The sequence below is a fragment of the Zootoca vivipara genome, chromosome 8, assembly GCF_963506605.1.
Source record: "Zootoca vivipara chromosome 8, rZooViv1.1, whole genome shotgun sequence".
Lineage (NCBI taxonomy): Eukaryota > Metazoa > Chordata > Lepidosauria > Squamata > Lacertidae > Zootoca > Zootoca vivipara.
The window spans coordinates 43,034,709-43,061,951 of record NC_083283.1 but is presented as its reverse complement, the minus strand read 5'-3'; the positions used below and the strand labels follow the sequence as shown (position 1 = coordinate 43,061,951).

At 41.1% G+C, this 27,243-nt stretch overlaps 1 protein-coding gene across 1 annotated transcript in view; it reads right to left on the bottom strand.

Annotated features, from left to right (window-relative positions):
• CDH2 (cadherin 2) overlaps window positions 1-27,243 on the bottom strand; it is a 134,821-nt gene that overhangs the window by 5,369 nt on the left and 102,209 nt on the right. The window contains exons 4-15 of the mRNA XM_035125225.2: window positions 24,693-24,839; window positions 22,016-22,171; window positions 20,110-20,254; window positions 18,308-18,480; window positions 14,422-14,559; window positions 13,767-13,952; window positions 10,538-10,794; window positions 9,021-9,163; window positions 7,578-7,811; window positions 6,568-6,801; window positions 5,316-5,455; window positions 1,126-1,290 (exon numbers count right to left, since the gene is read on the bottom strand). Of these exons, the coding sequence (XP_034981116.1) occupies window positions 1,126-1,290; window positions 5,316-5,455; window positions 6,568-6,801; window positions 7,578-7,811; window positions 9,021-9,163; window positions 10,538-10,794; window positions 13,767-13,952; window positions 14,422-14,559; window positions 18,308-18,480; window positions 20,110-20,254; window positions 22,016-22,171; window positions 24,693-24,839 (2,118 nt within the window). The remainder of the gene's footprint in view (window positions 1-1,125; window positions 1,291-5,315; window positions 5,456-6,567; window positions 6,802-7,577; window positions 7,812-9,020; window positions 9,164-10,537; window positions 10,795-13,766; window positions 13,953-14,421; window positions 14,560-18,307; window positions 18,481-20,109; window positions 20,255-22,015; window positions 22,172-24,692; window positions 24,840-27,243) is intronic.

Genomic DNA, 27,243 nt, shown 5'->3' with positions numbered 1-27,243 from the left:
GTACCATGGAGGTCAGGTGTGTAGCATACAGCTGATGGGAACTAAATTCTGGTAACAGCAGCTTCATATTGTCTAATCACTCGAGTCATTTTGTTTAGTCAAAGGCAAACCTTGGCAATGGGCTACTTCTGTAGCCCGGTTTCCAAGAATAAGTGACATAAACGCAACACAAGACTACCTAACTGTGATCCTATACTTAAAACTTCTTCATATTTATGTTGCTTTCCTACAGTATTCACTTTCATTTGCATTAAAGTTCTTATTCAATGTTACGTTGCTCATTCATGTATTCAATAACAGAAATGCAGGGCACTGTCTATGACAACCCAACATTTTTATGTTTTAATTTATATTCAGATTACTTCTTCTGTTCAATATTATTATAGTTTCCAAAGCACTATGCACAAAGGACAGATCAAAGCCTAGTTCCCTAAATCGCATTCAAGGAGGCATTTTCACACACCATAAAATTTGGTCAATGGCAAAAGTAACATAAAAAAGCACAAGAAACACTGGTAATCCTACATAGCATTGCCTGTATAGAGATATATCCTGGCTATGTATTAATGCACAAAGGCACTTAAAGCTCCACAGCAAGGCAAGTGTTTAAAGCATTTATGTAACATTAATTTTGCTATCCTCACATTAATCTTATTTGATGGAACTCTTTTGGTCTTTGTAGAAGTACTGAATTTCCTGTTTTTGGAATTCAAAGGGTGATGTGTGAGGAAAATAAAATTGAACTTCCTGTGTTATGAATTGGAATTAATACATGAATGTAGGCTAAGCTATCACTTTGCTAGTCTATTTATTATGTGGAACCCAGTGAATAATCCCTCTTGGATATATTGTGGTTAAGACTGATAACATATTATGAATGTAATTAATAACAGCACACAAAAGTTAATTGATGCATTTCCCTTTTTCAGTTTGAATGATTTAATTAAATTTCCACGTGCTTAAAAAGAACCATATTTATGTCTACCAAACCAGATAATTTTCATTGTATAAGCAACTTAAAAAAAAATATTCTTCAAATGTAAAAGCTATTATTCATTGTCTGCACAGATGGTGTCTAATAGGTGCTAAAATGAATTTTTGTTTCTTCTCCTCTCCTTATTTTACCTCGTTAATGAAGTCTCCAATGTCCCCAGGATGAGGAGCTGCTGATCTGACCGGATATTGAGGTTCTGCATGGATAGGTCTTTCATCAAGTCGTCTTATTCCGACAGGTTTGATGGCATCTGGTTCTATAGTGTCTGGTTGCTGGAGCTGACTTAAGTCATAGTCCTGTGAAAGTAATAGGCAATCATAGTGTTTTGAGAATTTAGCAAGGGAAATTCCATTCCTACAAAAGTACACACATATTGAGAATTATAAAACCAATTCAGAATGTTTCTTGAATTTATCTTGATCACACACACATCCATTTAGAGCGAAACAGAATGCTTATTGCCTCCATAGTGTCCCTGTCTCCATTTACAATGTCATTCCAGTTGGCTGCTCTCTGCTACACCTCATCCATTTTCTACTCTGAAACAGATTCAGAAGTAGCATTCATCTGTGACTAAACAATTTGCCTAGTAAAATGCCTATTTAATATATGCAGAAAGTTGCCAATATTGACTCCCCTGTAACACAAATAAAATGCTAGACATATTCATTCTGAAACACAAACAAGGACAGAACTGTGCAGATTTGGATAACACATTTGGAGAATGGCAAAGTCCTGTGTCTGTAGATGCTTTTGGACGACATGTTACATCAGCTCCAACCTACACTGGTAATGGTTAGGGATGATGTGAGTTTGTGGGGTTTGTTTGTTTTTTAAAGGGAAAACATTCAGCCATGTGATATATCATATGCAATGCAAGCTCATAAAGTCCACGAATAGCTTTTTACCATGTCATCTGCTGTTTGTGTGGGCTACCTTTTAGATGTAAGATGGAGAGGAACTGTCAAGATAGCTTTTCATCAACACCAAACTGGATGACATCCTGTGCAACCACAAATAATCTTCAGGCGAAAGTGCCCATCTGATATTCAGCCACCATTTTAATTAAAAATAAATGGTTCTAGAAATGCTAGGTCCTCTGGAGAGATTATTAAATATCTGGAACTTCATTTTAGGAGATGTTCTAGATTTCATTATTTTACCTTTAGTATGTGTCAGCATAGGGTAAGGATTAGGAAAAACCAGACCTGTAAATCCACATCCTCATCCTATGTTTATCTTTTCCACCACCAGTGGACCCAAAGAAGCAAATAATATATTTAACAACTGCCACATCCTTCTCAGTTCTCAGGAGAGAAAAGGCACAGCCCCCAGGCATAAGGTAGAACTCGGTAGAACATTAGGACTCCTGTGTTTTGTTTTGTTTTGCACAGCAGGCTGGCCCATACCACCCCACCTCCCAGAAAGGATCAATGTGTCAAATGAGACAGTGCAGAGCAAAAAGGATGCGAAATGTTCTGCAATGTATTAACTAAGAATTTACAGATGGCTGTTGAAGTCAAATCTGTTCTCCTAGTTTAATCAATATACTGTATACTATTCCTTGCTTGTTGTGATAAAAGTAACCGGAGTTATAAATGTAGCAAGTTAAAACATTTTGGTGAAAGCTCTGGCAGAGGTTGAGATCCTTTTGAACTGAAACTGTGGTAGCTGATTTTCCAAGAAGGGAGTCATTCTGAGTGACCAGCTTTCATAAAGGCCTAGACTGGGGTAGGCAACCTGATGCCCTCCAGATGTTATGAACTACAACTCCCATCAGCCTCAGCCAAGCATGGCCAATGGTCAGTAATGATGGCAGTCCAGAATGATGGAGGGCACCAGGTTACATACCTCTGGTGTAAACAGTGCCAGTGGTTGTTTTAGAGCAGGCATAGGCAAACTCCAGCCCTCCCATCATCCCTAGCTAACAGGACCAGTGGTCAGGGATGATGGGAATTGTAGTCCCAAACATCTGGAGTACCGGAGTTTTCCTATGCCTGTTTTAGAGCCACACAAAGGAAGGGAGTATTGGGACTCCCAAGTTTGTGTTGGGACTCCAAGGGATTATGCCTGAACAACTCTCATGTGGCTCTCAAGAAGATAGCATGCATACTCCATGGCTCAAAATAATGAATCCATCTATGTGTACTTTGCAGAATGTATTGAATGGAGGTGGTTTCTGCAGTGCTAACTCTGGTTACCCTGAGATCAGCTGTCCCTGTGGAAAACTGCTTAATGCTTCTGACAAGTGAGCACAGTTGTAGACACTTTTTTGCCTCTCTAAATAAGGTGACAACCTATGCATGGAGAGCCCTGCTTGCACACTGTGAAGAAGCATGCCAGTAATGTTTTGTGCCCCAATATAAACCACAGAGGTTGCATGCAGGGCCTGGGCCAGAGTTCTTAGAGGCTGAGAGCAATTGTAGAGAATTGCTAGCAGAAAATGAAGGAAAGGGACCCAAGTCATCCCCTGTCTTGAATTTTGATCTGTGCTGTTTTTGTACTGCCTGAATTCTCTCCCCTTTAGCTTTTAGGTGCCTTGCTGGTCCTTTTGATATAACTCAAAACCCAAATGGTCAGTCTCTCTCTTTCTGCCCAAGGCTGGTAACATGACTGACACTCTGTGGCCTTCCATGTATTGACCCTGGCTTCCCAGCAGCATCAAGGCCTTTTCTCCAAGAGGGAAGCCTGTGTCTTCCACAATGGCCTCTGTGGGCCCTTTGTGTGAAAACCCTGGCAGATCAGTTATCTTACAGCACTATGCTTCTTGCCAAGGCAGATGACATAGACATTGCCTTTGGTGGATGAAACTTTCTTTCCAGACTACTGGCACTTCCTGAAAGTAAATGCTGCACCACATATATAGTGAATGTTCGTGTGTGTGGTTGTTTTTTTAAATGTTGTAGTGTCTTTAGCAAAGCTTCTTGTCAGGCCTGACACTTTTGGGGAGATGCACCAGCTGAAATTCATACTGATAAAATCATTAAAATTCATCTACTTATAGGTACAGGGTCACAGAGTGAAAAGTTAAACAAAGATAATTAAAAATATTTCTATTTAGTATACTGTTATACATTCCACACAGAATATTTTTTTTTACTCTTAAGGATTCTGTTGCAATGCTCAGAAAACAAAAAGAAATCACATTTCTCAAACTGCGTATAGCCAATTATTTTACTCTTTAAAATATCTGTTGTGGTCTAAATGTTTTGAGAACTGAAGCATGAACCTTAATGAATAGCTTTCAGTAATTAAAATACTCACTCTTCGTCTCTGCTTATATGTTACTGCACAAACTCCATTAAGCCCCCCCCCTTTATATTTTACACTAATACTTCTCCAAAAGAACTATTCAGATTTAATCTTAAGGGCAAATATGATCTGTAGATATTAAAGCATCCAATGGTCTCTGATAGGGTATAGATTCCAACACTATGTTCTTCACTCTGAAATGAATTATTCCATTATCTAAAGCTGCTACACTTAGCCTATAATGCAAAACTGAACACTTTTCAACCCAGAACCTGACCCATAACATTGATGGGATCATGGACCAAATACCATGAGTTTATAAGTCCTTTGGTCTCTATTATTTGCTAGAGATGTATCATTATTTGCGAGAGATGCTCAGGGGAAGAGAATGATAGAAGGAAAAGCTGGCTTCCTCCCACTGCTATGACTCATTTTCAGATTCGTCATTCAGCACACACATTATACTAAGTGCTGGTAGAAGCCTCAATTTAAAGGCAAAAAGCATCGTTTCTGCTAGTGACCATCTTCCCATGTGGTTTTCATGGCTCTGTACCATCTCTGAAAACAAGCACCTTTGCCTGTGATTATGCTAGTGAAGGATAGGAGGTGAAGTGAGCTTATTATCCCCATTTAGTACTCCCAAGTGTTCTGCAGCCAACTTTAATTGTTATTTAATGATTATGTCTGCCTCCAGAAGGATCAAATGGAAGTTGGGGAAAGCTCATGGAAGCAATCAATAACCCTGCCTTCTCCTTACAAAGGAAAGAATTAGCCTCTTTTGATGCTCTGGGCTGCTGCTTCCAAACACATAGAAATGTGTAAAATGTGATGTTCTGTCTTGCATCTGGAATGAATCTGAAATAAGTTGAGAGCCCCAGTTTTGGATAGTGGGAAAGTATTGGGAAGAAATGTCAATATTTAGGTCCAGAACAAATCTTGTTGCTGGTCTCAGTATATGCACACAAACACTTTTCTGGATTATTTCTAAGACTTTCTATATCCTCCACCCCATCCCAGTTTCCTGCTGTTTTCTCATTGTGCTATTAGTAACTATGAGCCCATTTGTCACCTGGTCTTCTTCTCCACCACCTTCTTCGTCATATTTCAGGATATTGTCTCTTACATCATCTTCAGGGTCAATGAGCAGCTGTTTGGCCTGACGTTCCTTATCACGACGTTTCATCCAAACAACAAATAGCAGAACCATAACTATAGGAGGTGGAGAAGAACAATAGAAGATGATATTAGCTGGTTTTCAGATTACTACTGTTTTAAAAACAAGTGGGGACCCTGTGGTCCTTCACAATTTCATTCATCCCTGATCGCTGGCCATGAGGCTGATAGGAGCTGGAGTACAGTAATATCTGGAGGGCCAAAGGTTCTCAATCTGTTTTAGAAGATGCATGAAATTTGCACATTCAATACTAATGGCTGATTTGCATTTTAAAGATATCAAGTAGGGGAAGGAGAAGAAAACTACTGGATGCACATGTCTTTGTAAAGTCTAAATGGTCAAATGCAAATCTGACATATACTATATGTTGGTGACTCGTAAAAGTCAGTTGATAAGTCACCACACTCAACTAGTGTGATTTATCAGCAGAGTATGAGGAACCCCAGGAAAGTCTTCAGAGATTTCCTACTCCCAGCAGAATAGTTTCTTCCTGAGTCTCTGGTTAAGGGAACAACTTCTCTCCCCCACACATCAAAGCAGCACACGGTTTATTGTGTCCAGCCACAAGACAAAGCTAAACACTACTATCTATGATATACACTCCTTCTGGTCTTTGAAGTAAAGATACATATATACAGAGAGATGTACTAACACTATCACCATGGTCTATATAGACTCCAGTTAATTCTGAATCTGATCCCTTGTGAAGATAACTTTCAAAAAGAGGCCATGAACTGAAACTCTACCATGAAAAGATCAACTGCTCACCATTTCCAAATGCAAAGAAATCACCTTACAGTTGTGATGAAAGCAGTTCAGAAGCTACAATGAGTGTGGAAAAGCAAACTAGTGTATCACTATAGACAGTAAGGCATTGGCTTCGTGTTACAATTTTTACTCCATACCTTTAGCATGCAAATGCTGTCAAGATGGATCAGGGTGGTGGTTGTTGTTTTTAAACCACCCTAAAACAATACAGTCATACCTTGGAAGCTGAATGCCTTGGCACTCGTACGTTTTGGCTCCTAAACACCGCAAACCCGGAAGCGAGTGTTCTGGTTTGTAAACATTCTTTGGAAGCCAAATGTCTTGGACATGTACTTTACAAGGCACTACATATCACTGGCCACGTGGCCCCAAGACTTACCAAGTAGTATGATGATGCAGAGGAGAATTGCAATGATGGCGCCTGTGCCAAGCCCTGCACCTACAATCCTGTCGGCATCAGTGCAGTCTCCATTTAAATCACACTGGCAAACTTTCACCTTCAAAATAGACGTGCTGGACTTGGGAGGATTTCCAGAATCTGTTATTATTATTGGAACGTCATAGATGCCAGCCTCAATGTACTTGATCCTCAAAGCCAGTTGGGCTCGGTCACCTGGACAAGAAAACAAACTATGTAAATATGCTTTATGTGGGCATGAAATGGCTGGAGAAATGTCTGTTCTAGGACCTCTTTCAGAACTGCATCTGAAGTTACTTTTAAGTACACTTCTACCTAAACATAGGTAGTGGCACTCAGTTTTCCACTAAGACTCAGGGGTGAGCAAAGTTTTTCAACAGGGGGCCAGTCCACTGTCCCTCAGACCTTGTGGGGGGGCCGGACTATATTTTGAAAAAAAAATATGAACAAATTCCTATGCCCCACAAATAACCCAGAGATGCATTTTAAATAAAAGCACACATTCTACTCATGTAAAAACATGCTGATTCCTGGACCATCCGCGGGCCGGATTTAGAAGGCGATTGGGCCGCATCCGGTCCCCGGGCCTTAGTTTGGGGATCTCTGCACTAAGTTATAGACATGTAAGAAAACCAGAGTATGTGGGTTCTAACCTTTTAAGTCAGTCTCCCTGATGCCACAAACAGAATTAGGGAGCAATCATAAGTATGGGGAGCCAGTGTTAAGCCGGCATAATGAACACCAGTTCCAAACTCTGTTCACAATCTGGGCAACTGCTGGCTAAGCCAGCCTAAGCCAGGTAGAAGGAAAACAAACCTTTAAAAGAGAGTTTGACTTACACCACCCTTTTTGTTTGAATTAAATTACATTGAGTTCCCAGGTCACGTGCCCAAGCAGATGGGGAACTAGCTACTGAACATAAACCCCAAAAGATGCAAATATTCATTTTTCAAAAAATCAATGCACATTACCACTAATACGAATAATGGTCCAGTTATTCCTAACACTGGAAGGATGATGTGGCAGTTCAAAGGCAAAGGGCCCGGCATTTGGATCAATATCATCGTCTATGGCTGTGATGTTTGTTGCATTGGGTTGCAGCGTTTGACAAGTTGTGGCTTCTTGAGGATCCACTCGGGGAGCATTATCATTGATGTCGAGGAGATAGATTTGAAGTGTGCCAGTCCCACTCATTGGAGGGATTCCTTATAGAACAAGGAAAAGTAACATTAGCCTGCTTTCTATTAAAAAGGGGTTACATTATTCATTGCACATATACAAACACATGAATTATGAGTGCGTATGATAATATTAATTATATAGATTTGTTGCAAAGCGTAACTTTGCTCTGCAAAATTAGGGTTGTGTTGAAACTAGGAAAGGGGATGGGAACTCTTTACAAAAGATTTTCACCTCACTGCAAAAAAATACTTTGTGGAATCATATAATCGTCAAGTTGGAAGTAACCCTGAAGATCATCTAGTTCAACCCCCTGCAATGCAGGAATATTCAGCTGCCCTACACAGGGACTGAACCTTCTACCTTGGTGTTATCAACACCACACTCTAGCCAACTGAGCTATCCAGGCTTCCAACATCGACAATTTTTCCAGAGTGGGAGCAAACAAGTGTGCTAATTCAGAATGAAGGCAAGTGAGCACAAAAATAAAATGGAAGCTTGGTATCTCTGATAATGAAAAAAAGCAGCTGGCTGGCACTGAAAAAACAATGAAAGCAACATCTGCCTATGAACAGGAAATAGCAAGCAAGCAGTTCAGACTGCTGCTGGATGGGCCACACTATTAGGTTGCAATGGTGAAGTCCTATGCAGCACGGGAAGGTAAGGAGACATCTAAAGTGTGGGGAGAATGATTGAAGAAGAGGCTTTAGGTGGTAAATCAAAATAAAGAACAAGTATCAACAAAGGTGGACAACCATTTTGCCCTCAAGGGTCATATGTGGAGGTGAACAGGTGGTTGGGGGATGTGTTGATGGCACTGGCTATAGGTGTGGCGTGTTACACAAAAGTCCTCCACCATGTTCTTATGCTGCCTCACTCATCTTTATGCACTTTTCCAAACAGAGATCGGCACCACCGGTGCAAGGGCCTTGGAAACATACTTAGAGCTGAAGCTGCTGCAAATGTTAGCCAATAGAGTTCTGCACACTGAGGATATGCAGTTAAGGGTGAGGAAGGTGGCCAAGGGATATGCAGAGGGACAGGGAGGCCCGGGAGGCCGCAGGTTGCTCGCAACTGATCTCTATAACATCTGTACAGAAGGAGTCTTTTGTGTGCTACACTCTATTACGATGCTATACTTTAGTGCATATTTATATCAATATTTAAACGTGCCCCTCTCTGGGGGAAAAATGGTACTAGAACAAGCAAACAAACCTTTGACATTAGGTACATACCATTATCTGAGGCAAGGAAAGTAGCATTATACATGTTGTTTTTCACATGTGGTGACTCTCTGTCCAGAACACCAATTGTTGTTATCTGACCATTAATGGAATCAATCTTTAGCCAATTAGCAGGATCTGAGAGTTTTGAGTACCTGCAGAAATTTAACAAAAACACACACATCACATTGATTTCCAATGTGTTTTATAAAATGAAGAGGAAAAAAAGGGCTGGTCTCAAGACGATATGGTTGTTAAGGATTTATACAAGATTTTGCTGATGAAGAGTCTGCTATTTTTTGCATTCTTAGGTATATACACTGGGTGAATGCTGTATAATATTTAAAAGACTTGCCTTGAAAGCATTATATAACTATTTTACATAAATGTTACATCACTGGCTAGCTCTGATTAATTATTAAACTACATAATTTGGTTGTTTTGCAAATGCAAAGCCACTGCATTGTGATATAAATACCAGCTGCTTGGGACTGGGTTAAGGGTTAGTGGGGCTCCAATCCACAAAGTTTTTTAAAGCCCTCATTTACAGATAACCTTTCTGCTCCACTGAAACACATTCAACCCTAGACTGAACCCAACTGAAAGGCAGCGTGGTGTTTCAAGCAGCGCTAATGCTTCAAGCAGGTTCCTGGCAAGGAAAGGTGAAACTAGAATATGGAAGGAGGGAAAGGTGACAAACAAACAAAATTAGAGAAAGATGGGCTAATGGAAGAGAAGTACCTAGCTCTTAATGTGCTTCTTTGTAATCATGGCAAGTTTCTCAAATGGTATGCAAGTTTCCCCTATTCAGGGGAACATGTGCAAACATACATCCAATCTTATCCCATGGTTCACATATCAGTCTGACCTGATAAACCACTGTGTGGCTGCTACAGTATGTTCGATTGGGTGCAAGAATTCCAGCACCTATATACAGGGTAACAGAGCAGATGCTGGCCGTGTTGCCTACCCTCTAAGTCTTGCAACAGAACAGGCATGTCACGCTAGGGCTACTTCACCGGTAGGGAAACCAGAAGGCAGCATTTCCTCTGACCCTGTTGCACAATTTCTTATGAAGCATGCTAAGCGTTCAACTGCACAGTCTAAGCAGCTGTTGGAAATGGCTGGAGATAATGAGGACATTCATGTATCTGTCCTAGAATTCCAACTCAGCTGGCTGTTAGGTATTTAAGCAGAAGGCAGCCTAATTAGCATGACGGCTAACCTGTTTAAAGTTAATCCATTTTGAGGCTTGCTATGCTATCAAGGCCCAAGATGACACAGGGGGGCATGGAAAGAAAAGACTTCAGCACCGAGCCTTGCTATTTCCAGCCCCCCACGTTTTCTGCAATTCTACCCAGGGTTTGTGCAGGTGGGCACACTGGACTAAATGCAATGGGGGCAAATGTTGCCTTTTAACTGCCTGGTTCTGGCTGTGCTACAAGGTTCATGCATAAAGATTTTTACACGTAAGGTTCTCATGTACAGAGATTTATAAAGGTATAAGGCCGTTGCAGGCCCTACTGTACCTTAGAGTAGTCTGCTGCATGTAACGATCAGGGTCCTGAGCAGTGAAGGACGTTAAGACCTTGCCAGCAAGTAGCCCTTCCTCCTGACGCACGAGCTTTGTGACTGGGACAAAAATTGGGCTCTCATTCACATCAATAACTGTAATGGATACAGTCGCCGTTGATTGAGGAGGATGCTGAATTCCTTTTGCCAAAGGCACTTGGTTTTCTGCAGCTACTGTCAGTACAAACATCCTATTGGTCTCGAAATCAATAGGCTGGCAAAAGCAAAAGGAGAACTATGTTAGTGGTTGCAATTGTCATGGGGCTGCAGAATTTTTCAACATTTTAAGCAGTTTATCAGACATGTTGGGGGTGAAAACATTTATTTATGGCCTATAAGGAAACTATTACTTGCAGCTTCTTGAAGGAATTTCTGTCTTTAGGGAATTGTAATTGAAAGCACAGGGGCTATGGGCTATGAGCACTGGTCTCAAACTTGCGCCTGAAAATTAAACAGCCTCTTCCATTGTGTTGTGTCCTCTTTCAGGGTTGCGCTTCCCTGGGGGGAAAATGCTTGCCCTTAGATCTGCACTAATTTTGATGGACCCTGGGTATTAAATATTCTGCTATGTCTAGGGGTGTAACAAATTATCATTAATATTTGCCTTTTTCAGACAATGGGATTTGCAAAATGAAACATTAAAAGCAACCAAAATATACCTAAAACAAATTTAACTGCTTCAGAATCCTGTAAGTTTCTTTTAGATTATAACTACATAATGACACCTTGAGCTAAAGAACGGCTGAATATATTTTCTCCCTACACAGCTTACCGGTATGCTGCTGAAATCAAGGCATGGAAATTTTTCATGGAAACTGGCAAAGGATTGCTTACTACAATACATCTCCATCAGGAATCATTAAACTGGATTAGAGCTAATAAGGGCTTAGCACTTCTCTTGGGAGATTCCAGAACATTTATTTACCTAATTTTACCCCTTTTTTTTGCCTCTATTCTGACAGTTTTAAAATAAAGAATTTAATTTGAAACAAACTGAGCTGCTGCAAGCAGATTATACTCTGGAGGCTTTAATTTGATTCTCTTTGGTTTGATTTCAGTGTCTCTGTTCTGTTTTCCATTTCAGAACATTCTAGTTTGGAACTGTGAGTACATCATTTAAGTACGAATACAAAACACATCATCATGTGCTTCTTGGAAATGTGCAGCTATGGAGTCTAGAAACGTGTGGAACAATGGCTGTGGCTCTCTTAGAACATAATTCACATTCCACTAAAAAAGTATTCAATTTTAATGGTTCAAAAATGTATATTCTATTGCATAGCTGCCAAGTCTTCCGTTTTTCGCGGGAAACCCCCGTATTTTAAACAGTTTCCCGCTGGCAGCCTGGATTGGAAAAAATCCTGTAAATCCCCCGGATTTCCCACCTGCCAGGGAGGCTCCATTTTGGGTCCTTGCGCTGCCCGATTTCCGGTGCCCAGACATGGGTAGTGCGGCACCGGAAGTCTCTTCTACACATGTCCGGACATGCATAGAAGTGACTTCCGGTGCCGCTCCGCCCATGCCTGGGCACCGGAAATCGGGCAGAGTGGCACCGGAAGTTGCTTCTACGCATGTCCAGACATGTGTAGAAGAGACTTCCAGTGCCGCGCTGCTGCTGATCCCCGCATTTTTCAGCGGGAGACTTGGCAGCTATGCTATTGAAAATAATAAGAATGCCCATAATCTCCTAGTTATTTGTTATGTTCAATGCTTGAATGCTGGCATGAGCCATAAGAGTCCATGTTGAGACGATAATTTAGGTGCATGGAAATACAGAAGGTCAGAGGACTGTTCCCACTATCATACACAGACATGTATAGATGATATCACCACCACCACCACCACCACACACACAAGCAGTTGTGGCGTTGTGTTTTGCCTGCTGCTTTTTAGCACCTGAGCATGTACAAATGCAAATGTAGCCTTTAAATACTGGGCTGTAGCCTTTTAACCATTGATCTTCAGAGGCTCCTACTACACATGATAGTGGTAGACTGGCTTGTTAAATTGGTGAGTCTAATTTTAAGAGCAAAATCAGCTCTCAGGCAGAGAGGGCTGTTGGTTTTCCTCTCCAATCTCTGTCATCCAGACTCCTCCGTGCCTTCTATAACACTCTGCTAGCGGAAGGAGACACTGGTAGGGCCAAAGAAAAAAAGAAAGAAAGAAAGAAACCCTGGAGAGAAGGACTGCGGTGCATTCCTCTCGCTAAAGCATCAATTTTGCTCTTTAACTGTCATCGGGACAGACTTGGGTTGAAACAAGCGCGCACACACGTTGTTTGATCTTAAGCAGCATACCTTTGCATGCAATTAACTTCAAGCAAGTGCAAAATCTGAGTCACAGAATCATAAATGTTTACAAAGGGCCAGAAACACATCAATCCTATACTTTTGTTCAAAATCAAGGCCCTGATTACATCAGCCTCTTAGAAGTGAAACTTTATAATCCAATTTATAATTGCTTGAGAGCACAGCAAGAGAGGACAGGAGTGCCTGCCGTGCTCTGGTCCATAGAGTCATGAAGAATCGGACATGACTAAACGACTAAACAACAACACACAGCAAGAGCAAAGTAGGAGCAGCTCACATAACCTACGATTGCTTGGCCTATATGTCCCTGATATATCAGTTAGACTTCTTTAATGCAAGAAGTAATACTAAAATACCTTCTTCATTTGGAGATGGTAATATATGCTATTGGAAACAGTTTGGGTATATACATTTTAAAGTTTAATTTAACTCAGCCTGAACATTCCATTTAGCAACAGTGCAGTTGTTAAAATTCAAAAACTACTCTAACTGATATATAGGTCTGCTATGAGATCATTTAATCTACTTTCTGCCCTTTGAGACTGGTAATGAAATCCACCATCTACAAAACTTTCTGAGCTGGGGGTGAAGACTGGTGGAGCTTAAAAAGTTTTGGTCTCCTGCAAATAAAAATGGATAACATGCTCCTTTGAACAGTCTAGTTAGGTTCTTAAAAAAAAATAAGCTAGAATGACACAACGTGTATACCTAGGGAAGCTTCCAGAAGATGAATGCCACCCTCACTAGAGACAGGATATACATATATTTTAATATCTACTCCTAATCTGCCTTTTGGGTTTAACAGCCGGAGCTGTTTCATACTCAGCACTCTGCCATTTATCTGCATCTGCTTAATTTGGTCGATGGCATAACTTACCTTCACAACAGTTACCAACCCATCATTGCTGTTTGGATCAGTGTTGATAGTAAACCGGCCTGTGGGATCGCCACCAGTCATTCGGTACATGGCATTCCAAGCAGGAGTGTGTGGCTGATCCTTATCGGTCACCGTTAGATTAGCCACTGTAACATCCACTCTGTTTTCAGGGACTTCACCATAGAACTGCAATCATAAGGCACACGGAATGACATGCATGTCATTGGGCACAGGGCCATCATGCAATCTTTTCCATATCGCTGCTACTCAGCAACACTGAGGGTCCCCAATTTCCAACTTAATTCACTCTGGTTTGAACGGTTTTCAGTTTGTATGGACTGGGGTCAGCCCTTCTGTACAGGGGAAAAACCTGACAGTCAGCTTCTATCAAGTGGCAATGTGAACATATCATTCTCATATATATATAGAGAGAGAGGGGGGGGGAGGTAGGTAGGTTTTGTTTTACACTTAAATGCTGTGCTTTGGGCTGCATTTACTATGCTCTAAGAAGTAGCTATGGCCTCAGTTAAACCACTGAAATCTACTGGGGGACCCAATAAGTCACAAACATATTAAATCCATTTGGCTGAATCAGCAAGAATCTTTCTTAAGTAAAGGCTATTCGTACACTTCATCCCCTTTATCACAGACTTACAATCATGGCAGTGAACTCTGGAGGATTGTCATTGACATCTGTCACCGTGATGACAGCAGTTGCTGTGTTTGAAAGACCATATGTTGGATTTCCTTCCATGTCTGTAGCTTGAATTATTAATGTATACTGTTGTACTTTCTAAAAAACACAAAATGACACCACCAGGAGTTACAGACAGAGCTAACACTCTGAGAGGACAGCAGGTGTTCAATAAATTGTGCTTTGCTATGCAACGAGCTTATTACGCTGCTCATTCTAGTTAACATCACTTGAACTGGGGGGTTGCTGGGTTTCCAACAAGGGATTGCATCTAACCACATTCAGCTCCATGAATTTTTGTTTTGGGTGATATATAACTGCAACAAACCACAGTCTTCTCAACTAGCAAGCAATCACCACCCTGTTCCTGTTTGGGAACACAAAGTTTTGATTCTGGATTAACATTTAAAGAATACAAATGCTTCTGTAGCAAATTCAAACCTAATCAGGGATGGGCACTTGAAAAGGTTCAGGAGTGCTGAGGCTGGGAGGGCACATTCTTGGGCAAATGATTCAAACTGCCAAGGCTTTGTTGTGGGGGAACTTGAGGGTAATGTAGCGGCAAACTTCTCAGCATCACTATGGAAACCAGCACAGGCAGGGCTAACAGAAACAAGTTACTGGAAGAGAAACCCAAATCCAAATTATTTCCACAAACATTCAACATTAGGAACTAGATAGTCCTTCTTCTTCAACAGCACCACCAGCTTCAATTGCTTTTTGTTTTGTTAAAAACAGCCTTTGGTATTAAGAAAGCTTATTCTTACATTATTGTTGGGATTAAGCCAGGGCCTGGGGCTCAGCCTCACCCTGAAGCGAAGGAATTGCTAGATGTCTCTCTCTTTAGGGATTATACTTTTTGTTTCTCAATATATTTTTAAAAATCATTTTTTATAGTATTTCCTTGAGAGACTCTGATAATTCATTTGGTTTTTGCTGATACTGTATACTGCTAAATGTAAATAAACATTACTTCCCCCACCATTTCTGATTTGGGATTCAGCACTTTAATGCTTCTCAGATTGGTGGAGTGATATTATTGCAGAGCGTTCACTTCATCTTCCAAGCAGAAAACTGGTAAACGATAAGGCATTTTGTTATTACTCTTGAACTGTTACTGTCTCGAGTGCTTTACTGATGGAGCAAAAGAGATTTTTGTGAAAATGAACGTATTTAGAAAAAAATAAATGTCTTTCATTGAAAATGATTTTCTCTCTCTACTCCCTGCACCAAAAACCTTTTAAATGTTATTTCTTGATAGAATGAAGTTGATATTTTCATTTGTCGGCGTGATAATAAAACAACAAACTTTTTCCCTGCCCTATAGAGAGGCATGCATTAGCAAGGGTTGCCAAGTTACTTCGAAACTTCCCTTTGCTTCCAAGTCTTAGGTTGCTTATTCTATGAAGTGTCCGTTCTCTAGGCACGCTTGGAAGCACATTTACTGGTACCTTCCAAGCAAAAATAAAGACAGAATAAAATGAAACAGGATTTAATGCATACAGAATTTTAGAAGCTGCTATAAAAAGAAACAAACCATAACGAGAAAAAGAAAGTGATAAATATCTGCACTTTTGCCTTTCAAGGCCGTTCATTTCCAGGTGACCTAATTGGGTGCAGCTAGGCTGGACTGTGGCTGAAAGAGGTTTGGCTTGCATATTTTCCACAAGTACACAGAAGGTTGTGCACTGGATTCGGCCCACAACTAAATCCTGAATGGAGTTGGATGGCCTCAGACAATTTGGGTACACAAAGCTATGGATTGCTGTGAGTCACTGGATGAGCACAGAACAATCTGTGGCATCAGGTTGGAAGGAGAGGCAGGCAGGGAAAACCACGGGGAAAGAGCATTTTTCCAGAAGATAGGCACATCTCTCTTTTCTGCCTGACAGCCTGCATCTAGTGGAGTGCAGGTGTTGCTTTGCAAGAGACTTTACTGCAGTAAAGCCACTTGCAAAGCAGCACTGCACAGGATCAGATCCCCCTGTATACTAGCTGATGAACGAGTGGATTTGATCCTGCACAATACTAGTACATTCCTTTGTGTGCAGGGAAACCGCTTGTGAAGGAGCAACTGCTAGCACTGCACAGGATCAGATCCTTCTGCTTAACAGCTGTTAAGTGGGAGCATCTGATCCTGTATGGTGCAGAGTCCTTGATTCTGCCCCTGTCCAGGGAAAGTGTTGTTGTTAAAGGAGGAAAACACAAGACATGTTTCATCAATTCAACACAGTTGACATCAGGACTGTCTTCACCCCATAGCTGCCAAGTTATCCCTTTTTTTAAGGGATTTTCCCTTATGCTGAATAGGCTTCCTCGCGAGAAAAGGGAAAACTTGGCAGCTATGCTTCACCCGCATGAAAATGAATTAAGCCACACACTGAAGGGAAGGCAAAACTTCTGTAGGCTTCTTTAGCAGGTGGCCTTGTATTCAACCTGGCTATTAAGTAGGATATGTAAGTTGCATCCTTCAACTCAGTTGCACATCATTGGTTCCCAAGCTCCCCCCGCTCCCCAATGAACCACTTAAAAATTGCTGAGTGTTTTGTGGAGCACTTAACAATTTTTCTGCCTGTTGCAGCAACTGTCATGTGCTGAGCTGATATTTACAGTGGTACCTCGGGTTAAGAACTTAATTCATTCTGGAGGTCCGTTCTTAACCTGAAACTATTCTTAACCCGAGGTACCACTTTAGCTAATGGGGCCTCCTGCTGCCGCCGCATGATTTCTGTTCTCATCCTGAAGCAAAGTTCTTAACCCGAGGTACTATTTCTGGGTTTGCGGAGTCTGTAACCTGAAGCATCTGTAACCTGAAGTGTCTGTAACCCGAGGTACCACTGTAATTGTATTTTCATTGCTTCTTTTATTTCTTATATTTTATTTCATTGCATGATATTCAACAGAATTCAAATTGAAACACAATAAAATAAAATGTAAGCAAGAGAAATAAAATTAAAAATCAATATGGGTATTTACTGCAGGCATGCCATGGATCACCTAAATGAAGCTCATGGATGACTTTTAGATCACAGTTTGGAAATCCCTGCTCTAGGAGATTGACAATACAGCCTCAAATGGTCGCAACCAGTGTTAGTCCTACCCAGTGTAGACCCACTGAAATGAATGCACATGACGAACTTAGGCCCATTAATTTCACAGGGTCTACTCTGAATAAAACGTAGTTGTATATAATGCAATCTTTGCTCCTGTATTATGTTGTTTACTAGCTCCACTGGGGCAGTTTTGGTTGAGCCAGTGATGGTTTCTTTAGCATTTCTTTCTCAGGTCACAGGCAAACAAAACCTTAAGAGTTGCAGATGCTTAGAAATAAATGCAACGAACATTTCTTTAAATGCAGGAGTGCAGCAACATGTATGCTGCTATTATTACCAACCTCCTCCCTACAAACCAACTTCAAAAGACTTTTGCGTTTAGCTTCAAAGTCAAATGTTTATTGCTGACAACTGAAAGATCCTTCAGAGGTATATTAACCTCCATGTTGTGCCAAGGTATTAAAACCAAGGCAGAATTCTGGTACAGGATAATATTCTTTCATGAATAAAATTAAGAAGTGAGCAAACAAACCGATTAAGTAAATTTAGTAATAATAAACAGTGTTCCAATTTAATAACCCGAAGTGAGGGAAGAAATTAGCACTTCCATCATTTCTCAAGGAGCTTTCAAGACAGAAGTCCCACAGCAGCCTTAACTCCAGCAAGCCAGATGTTAATTAGAACTTTGCAAAAATCACATGCATTAAGTTTCTACATGGGCATGTAATATTGGTAGCCATATATTATGATGAGGCAATACGGTTAAACATTTGCAAACATAAGACCCATCTTACCTCTCTGTCAAGGCCAGCAGCAACTGTGATAATGTCGCCAGTTTCATTGTTAATTGTAAACATGCTTGGGGAGGGTGTGCTTGGCGCTTGTGACAAGATTCGATATCTCAGCATTCCATTCAACTGATTAGGGTCATCAGCATCAATAGCAGTGACCGTCATTACATAGGTTCCTAACGAAAGAACAAATCATCTTCAGGGTTAAATAAACAGATTACATGGGTCACCCAGAAGCTCCTAACTTGGGTCTAAACATTTACTTCCTCTGACAAAACATTTCACATTCCTTCTTTTATTAAAACCACACACTTTCCCCAAAGGCTCGTGATTAAGAAGGGACAGACTGAGATAGAATCACATGTGCTTATTTAATACCCTAGTTCACTTATTGCGGATTATCATCTCCCAGCAGTCAGGTTCTCCAAAATTTTAAATGAAGATGTGGACATTTAAATAGCTATTTCCCTGACTCAGCTCAAATGAATAGCATCGTGCATAAACAAGTGTTTTTAATTTCCAGTGTGGGATAAATGATTTTGCAGAAAGTTGACGCTTGTCAGCTCAGTATACAAGCTTGAGCAAAGAAAGGGCATTTCTAGTTACCATTTACTTCCCTTTATAAAGCTGACTTTTAAAACAGTGATGATTGTTGGCATGTGATAGTGGTACATTCTGTTCTGCAAGAGCATGAAAGGCCATGTCAATGGGCTGCAATGGGAAATTAAGAGAGGGAGCAACCTCTTATTATATGCACAAAAACAAATCTGATCATACTCCAAGACTGAGGATGATCAGTTTGGGAAGTGAACATGCAGGACCGCCTTAAGCATATCTGGTGCCATGGTGCAAAGATCCCTCCGGCACACACACACACACCATTTCCCAGAGTTGTTGACCTTTTAAAGGGGGGGGACCCCAAAGTTGTTGACCTTTTTAAGGAAAAGTTCCCCAGAGTTGTTGACCTGAACTTGGGAATTCCACAGATTTCACTACAGGGAAGGAGAGGCAAGAGCTGGGGGTTGGGGGAACCTACCCCTTCCTTTACTGGATGAAAAGAGAAAAAGTGGGACAGAGGAAAGCAGAAAGGAGAGGGCATTTAACCCACCGACGGAGAGGAGAGGAGGGTGGTGGTTGGGAAGCTGAGCTGGGGTAGAAATAGCGTCGCTCCTCCCGACCACACAGGCTTTGCAGCCAAGAAGGAAGGACAGCAGGAGGACAGCAACCCCGGTTGCTCCCTGATCCCCTCAAAGTAAGTGGGTGGGTGCGTGTGGCGGGACAGCAGCAGATTGTCCTCGCCCATGACCACACACGCAAAGTATGGAGTGTGTGTGTGTGCAGCCCACTGCATTTCGCAACGCTACTTAAAGGGAGAAATAAAAGTGCACTTGGGCACAGCTAAGGACGGGCTTGCTTCCCTTCTGCCTGCTGGGAAGCCGCCACACCGAAAAGGGAGAGACGGGGTCCTTGCTTGCTGGTGGGGAGCTTTGACGGAGCTGCTGGGAGAGGCTCCAGCATCCCCATTGAAACCATTCCCACCCGCCTCTTCGGGGCTCCCCTCCCGCACTCCTGCCATGCACAGGAGGCTTGGGAGGCAAGCTGCATGCCTGGGCCACACGACTGAGCAAAGGAGAGCGCAGCTAGGGAAGAGGGAGGAGCAGGAGGGCAAAAGTAATTAGCTATGTAATTGGGGAGGGGGTGATCAAATATATTTTAACATTTTGAAGTTAAAACATATATTCAACATATAATATATAAAAATATAATATACATAATACATTGCTTAGAAAATTCCAGTGATTTACCTGGCTTTGATCCTTCAGGTACTGAACCATTCCAAACCTGGTGTAAGAACTCAGGCCTATTGTCATTCATATCAATGACGTTAACAACGATGTCAATGGGATTTTCCACCTGGTTTCCATTTACATCCACGGCATGTGCCCTCAGCTGCAAAAGTCATTAGTAATTGAGAAAACTTGCAAAACATGTCATCAGGCATGGCAATTAGTGTTGCTGACAGGACATTTTAAATGGAACTCAGTTCACTTGATTTATTTCAGCATCTTCTTTTGTAACCCTCTCTCTTTTAGTCATTTTGGCACCACTTCCAGGCCATCTTTGTTTACAGAAAATCTTTTATTATCTAATTTACTGAGAATTTAGGGTCGCTTTAAAGATTGCTCAGTCCACATTTTTCTCCATTAGAATCAATCTTAGACAGAACAGTTTTCTATTAGGAGGGAACAGGTTTGTGGATCATTGTAGAAGACGTAGTTGACACCCCCCCCCCAAAAAAAACATGTGGATTTACAATGTTCAGAATAATGTTGGAAGTTTCCATGTTTTCCCCCCTTTATATTACATTTAATCCTATATCCGTTGTACTTTGGTGTTATCAATTTATTTAGTTTTAAAAATCATATTCTGCTTTTCACTATCTACATCTGAAAGTGGCTTACAGCGATAAAAAAAATGAAATTTTAAACATAAATCAAACCTCAAAAATAAAACTTAAAAAACTACCAAATCCCAGAGCCCTCCAAGATCTGAGGCCCTATAATGCCTAGAGGTAGATAAACAAGTCATTAATGCAGAGTAAACAAATGGTTCCTTTAATAATTATTTTTCTTCTTTTACTTTTTAGCAGGCATCCCCAAACTGCGGCCCTCCAGATGTTTTGGCCTACAACTCCCATGATCCCTAGCTAACAGGACCAGTGGTCAGGGATGATGGGAATTGTAGTCCAAAACATCTGGAGGGCCGAAGTTTGGGGATGCCTGCTTTTTAGTTTAGACAAAAGTAATTAAGAGGGAATATGGTTGAGGTTTCCAAAACTGAAGGAGCTCAAGTCCTTCAACAAAAACTGATTGGAAGGAGATTCAGGATAGAAAAAAGGAGGCACTTCTTCATCCATGTATTTTTCATTTGTGGAATTTATTGCTACGGAGTGTGGTGATGTCTACTGGCTTAGAAGAGATTAGACAACTGCATGGAGTACAAGTCAATCAATGGCTACGAGTCATGATTATATGGAAGCTCTAGCTTCATAGGTCATGTCACTGAATACCAGTTGTCAAGGAGTTACAACAGGAGGGAACTGTTGCCTTCATACTCTGCTTGCAGCGAGACTAGATAGATCTTTCATCTGATGCTGCAGGGGTCTTCTTATGTTCAGAAGACTTTTCTTTTTAGCATTAGTCAAATATGGAATTTTGTATTCTAATAGTCTTGCTGAGAAATCTTTCTATCCACCCAACTTAATGTCATTCTTACTGGCTTTAATTTACGCTTAGGCTGCCCTACCAACAAGATGACATTCAGGCCCCAAGAGAAGTTGCTGGTACAGCTGCAGAAAGGTCTGCAGGTCCAAATCTCTGCTGGGAGTGGGGGTGGGAAGGCCAGGATGGCCTTGGTTCCAAAGGTCCTCCTCCCCGCACCCCAACCTATTTGCAACCAAATGTGAAAAAAGCGCAAAATACAAAATGCCACATTCCTATTTTGCTTTATTTCTTTTGTCCAATACATTAAATCAGGTTGAAGATGCTCAACCTTGTCAGCAGCATGCTCTTAATATGTATGAAAAGGAACAATGTGTAGAAATGCAGAGCCAGTACCAATTCTTTAAATCTCCCTACTATGACATGTGTGCCCTTCAAAGTCAAAGCAGATGGTAAGATCTTTGATTTAAAACTCTGGCTAAGAACTTACGTGAAAAGAAGCTATTTGCTCCCGATCTAGTGGTTTTGTCACTGAAAGTTGACCTGAGATTGGATTGATGATGAAGATGCCTGTTGGAGGCTGGTCAGCTCCTGGCCCAGTAACACTGTATCGCAGGGAAAGGCTTTTATCACGATCAGATCTGATCTATGTAGCAAGAAAATGATGGTTTTGTTAACACACACAAGTAATCAGAAGTGCTAGCTCTAAAAATACAAAAACATATCCACTCTTTTGTTATTTTTAATCTTGTTTATTTGCTCATTGCAAAAAGCAAAACAAAAAGCAGCCCAAGTTAGTTAACTTGTCATTGGTAAACTTTACTTTGGCATTTCCCCAAAACTTGCTTTGAGTTTACTCGGGACAGTCAACTTCCTTAGCAGCCACATAATGTTCCAGCAAAGGGTTGCCTCAGGCACATTTGGTATATCTGTAAAGAGTTCCTCTCTGATCAACATTGCATCTGAATAGGTGGTTGGAACAATTAATTATTTAAGGTAGAAAAGCAGTAGCAATTATCCCAGTCTTTGGCTTGGAATGAAACTGTGTCCATAGATCAACCATCTCAGTAACACAGAATTTGGTCCGGAGTATCCTTATGGCAGCATGCTATTTGTGACATAATAATCTATATATAAAAAAAATGTAAAAATTCCATGTTTGTGTTTTATGACCTTTCTCCGCAACCGCTTGACTGATTGCGTTGAAATTTGGACACAACACATGTGAATATCCGAGGGTTTGCATACCGTTTGCGTAGACAGATGTCACACCTACGGCAGGTAAAGCAGGTAAAACCCACTGTTTCCAAACACAAAACTCAGACAGCCGGGGATGCTGGGAGTACAGGAGAGGTCGTACAACAGCGGCCTCTACCAGTGGGTACACTGGTACTGCAGGTAGGAAAACTTCCCTCTCCACAACATATTGGCTCGACTTTGCAGACAAGGCCGAGTAGAGGTAGGGTCAGCAATCTTTTTGGATTTGTGGCAATGTTTTGAATTCTGAGAGACTGCTGGTGGTGCCTGTCACAATGTGGCATAATGTAAAATGGCTGCTATATGAAGTGGGGAACAACAGAAAATTAGAGACAACCACCCCTGACAACCTCATACTTACCATGGGACGTCAGCTATGTCCTGATGGTCCTGATTATGGACCCACTCAGACACACACTGATGCTGTTGCTGTCTAACAAGAGCAGGGAGCATTCCTCAGCACAGTCAAACCTCAGTTGTTGAACGTAATCTGTTCCAGAAGACCGTTCGACTTCTGAAACGCTGGACAACAGAGGCACGGCTTCCGATTGGTTGCAAGAGCTTCTTGCCCTCAAGAGGAAGCCACATCGGACGTTCTGAAAAACGTTTGAAAACCGAGGTTTGACTGTACCAGGAAAAATATACGAGCTACCAATACCTCACTCATTTCACATAAATTGCTTAGAAGGTATTTGCATATTTGGCCCCATAGCTTCCTTTTCTAGGAGGTCTAGAGGCTTACTTAAAAAGAAGAAAGCTCAAAGGCTGTGGGGCATCCACCCACTAGAAGCCTTCACAGGCACCTTGGTACCCATGACTGCCAGGATGGCAAACTGGTTTACCTTGCCTATATTCACACAAGGGCTTTTCTGAGTAGGTTGAGGAACTTAAGCCGAATCTGAAGTTTCTCGATAGAGGAACAGTCACCTGTGCAACAACCTACCAAAACCACCAACTGGTGAAACTCCTCCTGACTCCTCTTGCTGGCTAGTCATTATATTCCCTAAATGACCAGCCTCATCTTTCTCCTGGCTGCCTTCGTAATTTCCTAAGAACAGCGAGCCCTTGCAGTGTGTGGTATTAGAATGTCTCCACTCATGTAAATACTATCTCATGCACCACGGCTTTTATTTTTACTCCTAATAACTACTGTGGCGCTCAGACATGTAAGTACACCAGACAAGTGGTTTGCCAACAATGTTATAATTACTTTCAAAACACTCCCCCTCCACAGCTGTGTATATGAGACCTTTGCCATAGCAGGGCAGAGTCTGGCTGCACACCACTAGCTAATTTGTCTGAGATACTCTGAACTCATAAAGCAAAGCATTTTGATGCGCAGCACCAAACAGTACGCACAAACCTCAAGTTTCTCCTTATGATTTAAGTTCAGAAGGCATTAAGCACTTTATTTAACCACTTAGCTACACCCCTATCCCTGTCTGTGAAATTTGCTTTGAACCCTAGCATAAAAAGGTGAACAATTAATGGGTTTTCAGTTATATTAAGTTTGTTTTTTGGCCGGGGGGGGGGGGAGAACAAAAGCTTTTTTTTGCATTTGAAGCTGAAAATGCCTTTTCTCATAGTTTCACTGGTATTTCAGAACAGGATGCACGTGTAGAGAAAAAATCTCATTTAAAATCACGTATATGAAAAATCATTTTCTCCCACACTTACTTTCAGGTTTAAGTAACCAATTTTGCATTTATCGGAGGCTAATCAAAGGATATTACAACCACAGGATATGCTTTCAATCCCACCAACTACCGCAGGGGAAACATAGAACTTTCAAACTAAACCTTAGCTAACAAGTAAAGAAAAAAGAGATTTAGTGCCAACCATGTTTCATTTGTTCTACGGTGGAATTTGCCATATATTTGTCATAGGCATTCCTCTCTTCTCAGTCTTACCCTAACTAATTCCTGAGGAAAGGGCCCTCTGGAGTTTTCTGGCAAGTTGATTGGAGGGATGACCCAGTCTCTCTTCTGTCTTCGCAGATGGCCAATGTGCTTATTTTGGTGTCTTGGAAATACAATGTCTTCCATTTTCTTTTGCTCCTTTCCATGATAGATAATGAAAGCAAACAGGAATTAGAACCTGAATTGGTTAGCTAATTTTTCATTGTGTGCTTTTTTATGTGTTAAAAACGTTGTGTTAAAAACCGTTAACAATATTCGCGGCATGACACAGTATAAAAATTATATGCAATACATTTCTTTTCCTGTAAAATACTATCAGCCTCTTTGTTTTTTAGCAAGTTGCTGCTAGAAAGAAGATGGAGTTTTAAACAATTTATTATACCTTGGTGCTGTGTAAACTACCTTATACTCTTTATAGTCCAGCTGGAGACTAGTTAATACTGTGCAGAATTTAATAGCATGCCTTTAGATATTTCTCATTAGTTGGAGCTACAGTTCAGGTAATGTGCTACTGTACATTAAATTTAGATCTGGGTGTGCTAAAATATAATTTGAGTTCCAAGGGAAGTTTAATACATAGTAGTAAGGAATGTCTCAAATATTTATGACCCTATTAAATCCCATAGAATTAATGTTGTAATTATTTTAAACCTATGTCAGCCATGATGGATGCTGTAGATGACCCACTTTGCACAGTGGGCATTAATCTCTGCAGGGTGTCAACAATTCTCTGCATTTGTAAGCGTTCTGGCTTTTAGCTCTTGTTGCCTGTGTGCATGCAAACATGCTAACTCACTTCTGCATATGGAGAAACAAAGGAGATTGTCCTACTTTGAACCTTTAGGGAAAATATTGTGTACACTCAGTTAATTGTGCTGAAGAACGAAATAATGGATATTTAACGTTACGGAAGCCAGATGTTTTAAACTATAATGCATAAGTAATCCCGACTCTTCCACACAAAGCATCCTAATTGGGCTGGCTAAGAAGGCTAAAGTTGCACTACTAAGCTCATTTATTGGGAAACAAGGGCAACTGAACTCAGTGGGACTTACATCTGAAAAAAGTGCTTAGGATCTGGCTGTAAATTAAGTAATGGAATAATTCCAGTGGCAGGGTGCATGTAGAGAACTGGCTTAGAGCAGGATTGAAGAACTGGTGACTCACCAAACAAAACACATTTCACCAGCTATGTATTGTGGTCAATATGGTAACAGTATCTACACCCGATCTGTGCAGTCCCAGGAAGGAAGGAAGGAAGGAAGGAAGGAAGGAAGGAAGGAAGGAAGGAAGGAAGGAAGGAAGGAAGATCTTGGCGGGCTCAGAAGGATACCTTCTGCTATGGTGTAATGCCTTTTTTACTGCTTGGGAGGCATGCACTTGGATACAAAAGATATTTAAAAGTTATCAGGTTGCATAGATGCCTCCAGAACTCAAGGAGTCATGAACATCCTGCAATTAGCAATGCAAGTGCAAAGAGAAGGTCTTGCAACTGTGGGAAAAGCCCCTATGGTGCAGGTGATAGTATTCAAGGACTAACCTGCAATAGCTGGGAAAAAAAAACCTCATGCCAGTGGGAGGAGGCAGTGTGCAGCATTGGTGCAAGGGAGCTGGTCAGTAAGAGGGCTACTAGCATTAAGGTTTTATATACCAGCATTTTGTTGGGTTTCTTGAATAATCAAAGTTGCTTTTGAGCTGGTTAGTTTAAAGTCTCTTCCGAGTCAGTTTTTTCCCCTGTTAAATAAAGCCAACCTTTTGTTTTTCTTCTGTATACTTTAAACAGGTAAACTGCTAGTCAGGGGTTTTATGCTAGGTTGGTCTTTAAACTCTTGGTGGTGTACTTTAGCCAAGTCAACTTCTGTTTGCGTATTTTGTTTTTCTATAAACTCTGCGTGAAGCGTACTTTGAAGGGCCACTGGGAAACTGGGGTATATGATTTATGTTAGTACTCTTAATACCCAGTTTCCCCCAATATTATTTCATAATACATTTGCCCAAGCTCAGGATGTCTGCAGGTTATTTAAGGGTGAAATCATGAGCTGTTTCATGATGGTTCTAGAGAGCTACAGTTTCCCTTGAATCGGTTAAATCCATCTGTTTTTAAGAGTACACTCTTTTAAGTCTTACACCTGTGGTTGTTAAATGTTATTTTGGCTGTATATATCAACATAAAATGTCCTAAATTATAAGATGATAGAGCAGCTCAAAGGAATAGGGTAAGTACCATAAGTCATGCATATTTGTTTCCTACTGGCAGCAAGGCTGAGCAACGCCTTCCTGCAGCTTAGCCTGGAACAATTTCCACAAGCGGGAGACTCTTCTCCTAGCAAGTGGCACTGGAGACACAATGAATGATTCACACCCCACCCCCACCCCCACTTTGATTATGGAGGGCCAAGGCGAAGCCAATATTCCCTGCCAGAATCTCTTTCCTGCTTCTGCTGTAAATCTGTAGTTCCAGCGTAATAAATTTGATTGATGGATCAGAGAAGAGAATTGTTTATTTTGTGGGTTTATTTAACTGCTTAAATAAATACTGTAA